Genomic DNA, 9,679 nt, shown 5'->3' with positions numbered 1-9,679 from the left:
TCTCCTGACACTACGAGGGCTCTCCCTCCATGCTGAGGAATCTTTGTATGCAGCATGTATATGGAGTATAATGCTGTATGGTAGTGAGACCTGGGCAGTAAAAGAAGAAGATATTTGTAGACTCAGATGTACAGAAATGACAGTGATTAGGTGGATGTGCAATGCATCCTTGAATGTGAAGCCTGGGGGGGGGGGGGCTAGGTTTAAGATGGAAGAGTTGAGCGGAAGCATGGGACTGGAGTGTATTGATGTTGTGATGAGGAGGGGTATATTGATATGGTTTGGGCATGTGGAGAGGATGGGGGATGACAACTGGATGCAGAAAATGAGAAGTGTGAACACTGGGGGTTGAGCTGCAAGAGGCAGAATGAAAAAAACCTGGGTGTGACATCAGGGATAAGGGACTGAATATGGAGGCTGCCAAAGATCGAGCAGTATGGACAGCTACCATCAGTTGACCAAGGCCAGCAAATGCACGCATGTGGAACCCTTATAAATGAAACCAAAAAAAGAATCATTATGGGCTTCCTACTTCACACAGCATGAAATACACCACTCTTAGCTTGTGAGCCCTACAGTACACCTGCCGAGTTCACATCGTAGTTGTTTGGTAACTAAATTATTACCTAGCACTAATAAAAGGAGGAAGCAGAGCTCACAAGGTACCAAATATAAAACTGGGATAACACCTAGGATGCCAGTCCACAAAAATCAACATTTATTATATTAAAACTCAAGTATTGTCATAGTTGTGATATTGTCCTCAAAATGTTACTATTAACAATTTCTGTGTTCTTATCTATTAATAAATGTTATAAGATATCAGAAGTTTATTTAAGAACATTTCCTTTACAACATACAAAACTGTGTACTGTAAACTATACTGATAACATTTAATCCTATGCTCCTTTGGAGTGACAGGGAACCTAAAACTGGATTAATGTAGTCTGGTAATTTCAGTGGATTTCTCCACGTCTACATTTCTGCATTTACAGTAAGACCTCATTATAACGGACTAATTGGGGCCCAAACCATTCCAAAAAAATGTGAAATTCCGATAAAAGAGACATCCAGACTTCCCCCTGCTAATCTGGACTTTTTCCGATAAATCAGACATTAGTCCGGATCGTATGAACGGTTTTTAAACTGTTTTGACTACCACTGTGGTACAGTGCTGTTATAACTTCACTATATTAATCAAATGGTATAATATATATAATAATACTGTACTGTACACTGATAAACATGTCTTTTATTTACCTTATTGTGGTAAACATAGCTAAAGTGGTCAGGCAGTCCGGACTGCTTCTGGCTTTATTGGACTTTTTCCGATATACGGGAATTTAATCCGGCAGCTCCTCAAGTCCGATAAAAGCGAATTCTGGTCCACTGAAGTCCGTTGTATTGAGGTTTTACTGTACTTACTGATGCAGTAAACACTGTAAACATTCACATGATCTATTATAACAATACTTCCAACAGTGTTAACTCATTCAAAAGTGGTGTCACACTCAAGAATTTTCTTTTAGTTACCACCAGTTTTATTCAACTTGAAGAAATCTGAATTTCTCTAAAGGGTAATCTGATCTTAAACCATTCAGGAGTGGTGTCACACTTTAGCATTTGACTGGTTAACATCAGATTATTTTATTCAGTGCAAGGGATATGTTACTTCTCAAAAGGTAACTGACATAATTTTGTACAATATTCAAATTTATGGAGAGGTCCACTTGAAAAAAACTAAAAAAACTGACCAAACTCATGAAACACCTGTCTGTACCTCAATGACCAGGTCCATTGACAATGCAATTCTCAAGGTTTGTCACTGAAGGTTTATTAACACTTCCAAAAATTCAAAGGAAAGTGAAATAAAGTCACAGTTTACCTGAGAGGTATTAACTACTGCCACAGAGAAAACTAGAAAGCACACAGAGAATGCATACCTCCACCAATTCCACTGCCATTAACCCCTAAAGTACACAATTCGCTCAGCAGATCTGTCCCTCCAGCCGCAAAACAGGGTCAATTTTTCAACTTTCACCAAGGTAAAAAATTTTCTTCCACATTTCAAGAGACTGAATTTACACATCTGAAAATGTATGTTTCAGCCAGATTGACCAAATAGTTATCGCACAATCGCCCATCAAAGATGCAAAAAGGTTACCAATTCCCCATGGGCAAAAACAGAAAATGTACAGAAAATGCATTATTTACGGTAAATAATTATACCTGCATACACATAACTAATGTCAACGTCATGTGTTCCCTAGGCATGAAATGTCAGTGTGGCATATGCCCACTGCAACAAAAGCCAGGCAAAAGTGGAGGTGGTGTGTGTCTGGCTGGAGGGGGGAGGAGGAGGGAGGGACAAGGGAGAAGGGTTGCTATGCACACACACCGCTGTACGGGGTATGTTGGGGTATGGTTGGTTGGGAGGGGCCAATGTGGAGATGACGCAATGGGACTGAGGGAGGTAAAGTGACTGTGGTGGTGGGAGGTTCCTTCTCCCCCACCTTAGGGGGCCAATCAAGCCATACCACCCCAGACACTCTAGCTCTCATTGGTCTGATCCCATATACGTCACCAAAGGGGCAGAGTTACCCTCCCCCAGTTTTTTGTGAGTCTTTATCGATCATGCGGGATAGGCTGGCGTGTCAAATTACACAAAAGCACGATCTTGCAGCATTGGTCTTGAGGGGTTAAAAAGGATCTGGATCCAGATCTGTGGATATGTGTGGAATACACAGGATCCGGATCTGTCCCCAGATTTAATCAACTGTTTCTTGATCCATGCCCCACTTTTCCACAAAATTTTATTAAAATTCATTGAGAACTTTTGGAGATAGTGTGTGCGATACAGTGGATCCAGATCCAAATAATTTCATTTCATTTTTAAAGGCTCCAACATGCTTGCATGTGTCGGCCTTGGTCACCTAATGGCGGCTCTCCATGCTGCACGATATATTACAGCCTCCCTGTTCAGTCCCTTAACCCTGAGGTCACACTTAATGACCTCGTCCCATGTCTTTCTCGGTCTACCCCTCATAACTCCACCCCCAATATTAACACTTCTCACCTTCCTCGCCCAACTATCATCCTCCATCCGCTCCACATGCCCAAACCATCTCAATCTACCTCTCCTCATCACAGCACCAATACACTCCAGTCTCATCCTACCTCTCAACTCTTCCATCATAAACCCAGCCCCCCCAGACCTTGCACGCAGGGACGCACTGACTATGACAAGATCCGCCCCCAAATTAAATCAATTCTTTTTTAGCCCATGGCCCATCCTTCCACAAAATTTCACTGAGAACTTTTGGAGATATTGTGTGGGATTATCGGGATACATAGGATCTGGATCCAGATTCACTCCCAAATTTAATCAATTCTTTTTTTGCCCATGGCCCTTGTTTCCACAAAATTTCATTGAAATTCACTGAGAACTTTTGGAGATATTGTTCAGGATACTCTGGATCTGACCCCAAATTTTGTCAAATCTTTCTTGGCCCATGACACACCCTTCCACAAAATTTCATTGAAATGCCTGAGAACTTTTGGAGATATCGTGTCGAAAAAAAAAAAATAAAATAAAATCTATCTGTCTATCTATCTATTGCCAGATGCCTCAATCCCGTTTGGGGTGGCCACAAACAAATCGCCTCCAAGTCGCCCTGTCCCCCGCCATTTCACTGCCCTGCTCCCAACTCACACCCCCCTCTCTCATATACCTCTCCACCCCATCCCTCCATCTCATCCTCGAGCTCCCCCTCCCTCTTCCCCCCTCCACCTCACTCACATACACTCTCTTCGTCAGTCTTTCACCCTCCATCCTCTCCACATGGCCAATAATAATAATAATAAACCTCCTCCAAATTCATTGCCACACCACCACTGGGATGATTTGCAGTGGACCTGGGGACGTTTATTATAGAACCTGCCTGAGGCAAGGCATTACGAATGATACTGATAACAGAATCACAGGGCCAGTTCTCCGTAGGGCACAGAATGTCGAGTCTGAACTCATCCAAAAACTCACTTACTTGATCCAATTTGTTCTTAAGGACGCAAATCTGCAGTAGAACAATACTTGACTGTCCTAGGAAGGTCCTTTTAAATTTCTGAGTATGAAGAATCAGTGTTCTCTATTAGCCTTTTAAGCTTAGATACCATCACAGGACAAGTTGTGCTAGATGCAAAGTGGATAACTGTATCAAGTGACATCTAAAATAATGAACAATTTACACAAGAGGGTGAATTCTGATTCGTGCAGGACCTAGACTTATGATGATCAACACAGAAGGCATATACTGTACTGGATCATGTGATTTTGGGGGGCAATCAAAAGCAAAGTATCCAAATTTCTGACAGTGGTAACATTGGATAATCCAAAATCTGTCACAAGCCTTACACCCATGTTACCCCTCAAACATACATCCCTGGGAGTTAAGTATAGCCGTTTGTACATATGCTGACATTTTTTAATACAGCAAACTTGACATCATCCTTTTCACTTGAGATCCAGCTTTGCATCCTGCTCCAAAAGGTGCCAGAGATGGTCCTGAAGGATGGTTTAGACAATTTGGCACTGTTTGCCTTAATCTTCTTCTTGGTCTAATGACCAGTGCCTGCAGCTCACTCTCCTGCAATGCACTTTTGTCTGAATCTGAACCTATCAATTCCACAATTCCAGCCTTGACAATGTCAGCAAACAACCTGGCAGAGATGGGGGGACACCTTTTGCAGCTGTCCCAGTGGCATCCAATTTTCTTTCAAGGATCTCATGAGCACTTTCGAGAGTCTCTCAAGTGTATGGAGAAGTTTTGTTATTTGGGGGACATGTTATGTGCTATAAGTGGAGCTTGGAGCTAGCTCTGTGGCTAGGGCAAACGGTGGTTGGAGGAAGTTCAGGAACTGTTGTATCTCCTAACACAGAGAGGACTATCCCTCTGTACTATGGGATCTTTGTATGCGCCATGTGTTAGGAGTATAATGCTGTATGGTAGTGTGACCTGAGCAGTACAGGAAGAGGGTATACGTAGACTCAAACATACAGAAAGGACAATGATTGGATGACTGTGTAATGCATCCTTGAATGCAATGCCTGCGGGGCTAGCTAGGCTTACAAGTGAGAAGTTGGGAGGAAGGATGGGACTGGAGTGTATTGGTGCTGTGATTAGGAGGGGAAGAATGAGATGGTTTGGGCATGTTGAGAGGATGGAGGATGACAAATGGGTGGGGATGGAGAGAGATGTGAATGTCGAGGGTAGGGATGCAAAAAAAAAAAAAAACTGGGATGAGGTCATGAAGTGTGACCTCTGGGATAAAGGACTGAACAGGGAGAATGCCAGAGATCAAGCAGCGTGGAGAACAGTCATTAGACGACCAAGACCAATGCATGCAAGCATGCTGGTGCTTTTATGAAATTTGATCCGACAAATTGTGACAGTAATAATCTGGTCTTTTGTTTCTAAAAAACACCAGTTCTTCCAATGAGGAATTCATTGTGTTCAACACACTTTCAACACTTTTACAACATCGGAAAAATATAGTGATATCGTTCATTCACTATGCAAGTCAGCAGAAGTGGCAATAATTAAAACCCTACAATCATCCATCACAACATTTCTCCCCAGAGCATAGCTCTGCAAAAAAATAGGCTTTGAGCTGCCCCTTAAATGATTTAACAGAAGTCAATTGCTTCATGGGTAATGGCAATTTATTATGTAACTTAGGGGCGGTACCAAAAAAATATCAATCAGAAAAAGATGACAGGTGAGTAGCTCTAGGTCCATCAAAGCACAAGGGATCTTTTCACTTCATAACCTTACACATGGGCATGCCAGCAAAAGTTTCAACAATTCAGCAGAATACTTGGGTTCACCAAACTTAAGAACCTTGACAGTAATGAGATGGTTCAAATTCTATGCCAGCCTCTACTGGCAACCCATGTAGCTAACTCGAATTGAGTTAGTTCTCGGAGGAGGGCCAAAGCTAGGCCCTGCTGCCCCATTCAGCACAGACTGAATCTTCTTTAATACAGTATATTGTCTGGAAGGTTAATCTATTAACAAGTTGCAATACTCAACACGAGACAAAACTATATGGAACTACAAACAGTAGGCAGGGTGACTGTGATCCAATTAATAGCTGTCACAGTTCATCAAATATTCAGCTCTGGTTATGAAGTTTAAGTATTCACTGCACCCAGAGTAAAAACAGGTATGATAGGGGCAGGATCTTACAATTAACTATCTGTTAAACTGGTATCAACAGAATTACACTATTTCCCCTCAAGCTTTAGTTTACTTCCCTCTTTCTGTTCTAATACCAGACATTTCCTTGTTTATAATCTCAAGTCTTGCAAGGGAGAGGGGGGAGTAATTCTGTACTGAGTGACAGGCCAAATGCTTTCTTGTACTCAACAAAAAATATTTTAGCAGTACATGGTGGTAACAATCATCCACTCACTTTATGCAGTGCTGCCTACTTCCTTCTTCTTCTTTCTCATTCTACCTGTGTCTGTCCTCTTTTCCTACTTCTCCCTTTCCTTCCTATCACTTTTTATTACTCTTCTTTCCATTTCAGACAGCCCTACACTGAGTGACATGACACCTAATGGTTTCCTGTAACTGAGGAAACCTTTTACAATGCTGGGTGGTAACCATATAACCAGATAATAAGGTGCTATGGAGCCTGCTATGGTGCCCCTGTTAACTGGGTAGAGACACAACAGGACATCAATCAAGGAACCAAACCTCCACATTATTCCCCGCACCTCACTGTAGCGAGGTGCTGTCAGCCACAATGGAACATCAGATCACTGCATGGGATGGCCCTACAGAGGCAGCTGTTTGCCTATGGTTGATGGGTCTGCTCAGCTGGACACACTTGGGTTGATCAACAACAACAACAAAAGTATTTACTGTACTATTAGTACTATATTTACTGTACAGTACTACACTGAATGGAAACCATATAACCAATAAATAGATGCCTGGTGGTCTTACAGGTTAAGTCACTCAAACTAGATGTGGTTCATAAGGATTTGGCCCATATTCTCATCAATTACAGAGACTCCCTAGCATCTATTCCTTAACAATTTATGTCTGTACACAGCTGGTTAAAATAATCTGCACGTCATTAATGCAGAGTATGATGATATAAGAATGACTCAAGCAACACGTAAGAAGGTGGTAAGGTGTAATAAACAAAATAAATAACTTCAAAAAAGGGATCGGGGAGCTTCCTTAACCAATGAGAATATTGCCCTTTGAGTCCAAGGGGTGGCTGGGTTTATGGATGACTGGACTATCAGTTTACCAAATATTTTCCCTTCAGAAATAATAATTTCTTTTTTATGCATGAAGATAACCAAACTTTTTTATGTGTGAAGATAACCAACAGACAAAATCATATTCTGACTTCTCACAGGCTTATTTTAATCCTAAGATAAAGACAAAATTAGGTGCAGTCCAGTAGTGAGGACTTGCCCAGGTTTATAATGACAAAGTTAGCTGTGACTGCTTTTGTCATCATCATCACCATCATCATCATCATCTGGACCTCCTTTCCCACCAAAGGACTGCTTTTGTGATAATACAATTATGGCTTTATACATATAGCTTCTGAGATGGTATGGTCATGTGGAGAGAATGGATAACAACAGTGTGGTGAAAAAGGTTATCTGAGTGAATTTGTAGGAGGAAGGAGGCGAGGCAAGCCAAGGAGAAGGTGGAGGGATATGGTGGATGAGTATATAAGGAAGAGAGGTATGAAAGTCGGCAAGGCTAGGAGAGTGACAAGAGATTGAGCTGGCTGGATGAATGTTGTGAGAAGAAGTGCATGATCAGGGATCTGACACCCCTTTTTAACGTGACAGAGTCTGGACTGACTCTATCAGATACGTTTATGTGAAGCTACAGAATGTGGTGAATGTTTTTGGTGTAGCAGATAGAGCCAGGATTCCAGGGGCTTGAATGACGAGTGAATAGAAGCATGGCCCATTGGACTGGGAAAACTTGGGCTGTTTGGATGTTGCTACTCCTCACCCTGCCCTAGGGTGAGAAAGGTCTGAATGATGATGATGATGATGATGATACACATAGCTTTTATAATTTCTTATGACCATATATAGCTGTTATAATTTCTTTGTCAACAATGTCTGCATACAAGATTAAAGATTTCAGGATTCTAACCCACAATAATAGAACATTCTTTGAAGTCTCACTAGTGCTTTTCAGAGTGAAATTTGTTTATATTTTTCTAAATGCATCATTTTGATGAATGAGGTATACCCTATACCAATCAATCTGAATGGATAATTGCAGTACAGTATTAATATTACTACTGTGTATTGGAGTCAACAAGATGGAAAAGATAGCCTTTTCAGACCAGTGATGTATTTTTTGCTACATACTTGCTGCATCCAAAAGACTGTTTAGAGGAGACTTTTCAAAATGGAGGGGTTGGATACATCCTTCATTATCTCCTTCACTAATAAGGTGATCTAATCTGATTAAAACTGTCTGGTAGCAGGACAAAAAATCTCTAAAAGTAGATCACCAAGTTAAGTTGGTTAATATCTGACAATCTTTGTGGTAACACCTGGTATTCATGAGTTTGGATCCTACACCAACAAGATGGCAACAATCTGGTGAAACTGGAGGACGTCTAATTACAGTACAGTACATTGGTGGAAGTGCTTGTGGTAGTACAGCAAATGCATGAGCAACAGTCGACGATGGCAACGATGTAATGTGAGCGATAGTGATGCTGGCAAATATGACTTAAAATGGCATACTGGGGTTGATGTTTGGGTTAGTGTTACCAGAAACAAGGCCAACTGATGAAGTGGAAGCAGAAGGAGATGCAGGAGATGGGGGATTGGAGGAGCCTGAGCTAAGATTCTCCTCTTGGATAAATTTGTCCAACTTATCAAGCTTATCCTTGTGCTCATGCTTGTGTTTTTTGTGTTTCTTATGCTTCTTGTCTTTCTTCTTCTTCTTGCTTTTATGGGGTCGCCCATGTGAGTCTGCACTACCAGTGCGAAACATGTCGGACTCAAAACCTGCCAAGTAAATAATGAAAGTAAGCATTATTATTACAGTATCATAATAGCCCTATCCATGTTACCATGCAAAACAGCCAGTAAGAGTTATCAGACAATGCTGCTGGTTATGACCACAACAACACCTTTTGCTTAACAATACAATTCATAAAATGAGTACCATGCTCTATTATGGCTACTTAAGCATGGTTAAAAGGAATACTACAATGTACTGTCTCTCCTTCTTAATAACTGAAAGATATGCATGCCAAATAGAATGGGACTATAGTCAAAAGACTATACCAAGACCTAAAACAACACTGGTATTGAATATGGCTCAGGGATCAAACAGTATTAACTCTAAATACCCTACTGTAAGATTAAGCAGCACTAGATGGAATCATTCTCAACATATAGTATTTTCATAATCCAGTATATAGGTCAGAATGTTTGTCAACCTTTACCCACCAATTTTTGTTTCCTATGTTCCTTGTACACTTTATTAATATAGTGGTGCAAAATATTATTGAAAGACTATGTTGCGAGAATGTGGTGCATTGTTAGCATATTTACGTGTTATATGAGGGACGGCAATGCAATGAGGACAGTTCGGGTTGTGGGGGGTTGTAT

The 9,679-nt window shown here is 41.1% G+C and overlaps 1 protein-coding gene across 1 annotated transcript in view; it reads right to left on the bottom strand.

Annotated features, from left to right (window-relative positions):
- Positions 1–7,591: 7,591 nt before the first annotated feature.
- Positions 7,592–9,679, bottom strand: part of LOC145406767 (uncharacterized) — an 83,072-nt gene continuing 80,984 nt past the window's right edge. The window contains exon 10 of the mRNA XM_080277864.1: positions 7,592–9,070. Coding sequence (XP_080133990.1) covers positions 8,790–9,070 — 281 coding nt within the window. The 3' untranslated portion in view covers positions 7,592–8,789. The remainder of the gene's footprint in view (positions 9,071–9,679) is intronic.

The sequence above is a fragment of the Coenobita brevimanus genome, chromosome 71 (genome assembly GCF_032717465.1).
Source record: "Coenobita brevimanus isolate Jiangsu-jjx chromosome 71, ASM3271746v2, whole genome shotgun sequence".
Taxonomy (NCBI): Eukaryota; Metazoa; Arthropoda; class Malacostraca; order Decapoda; family Coenobitidae; genus Coenobita; species Coenobita brevimanus.
Note: the sequence above shows the minus strand (reverse complement) of the source record. Positions and strands in the feature narration are given on the sequence as shown.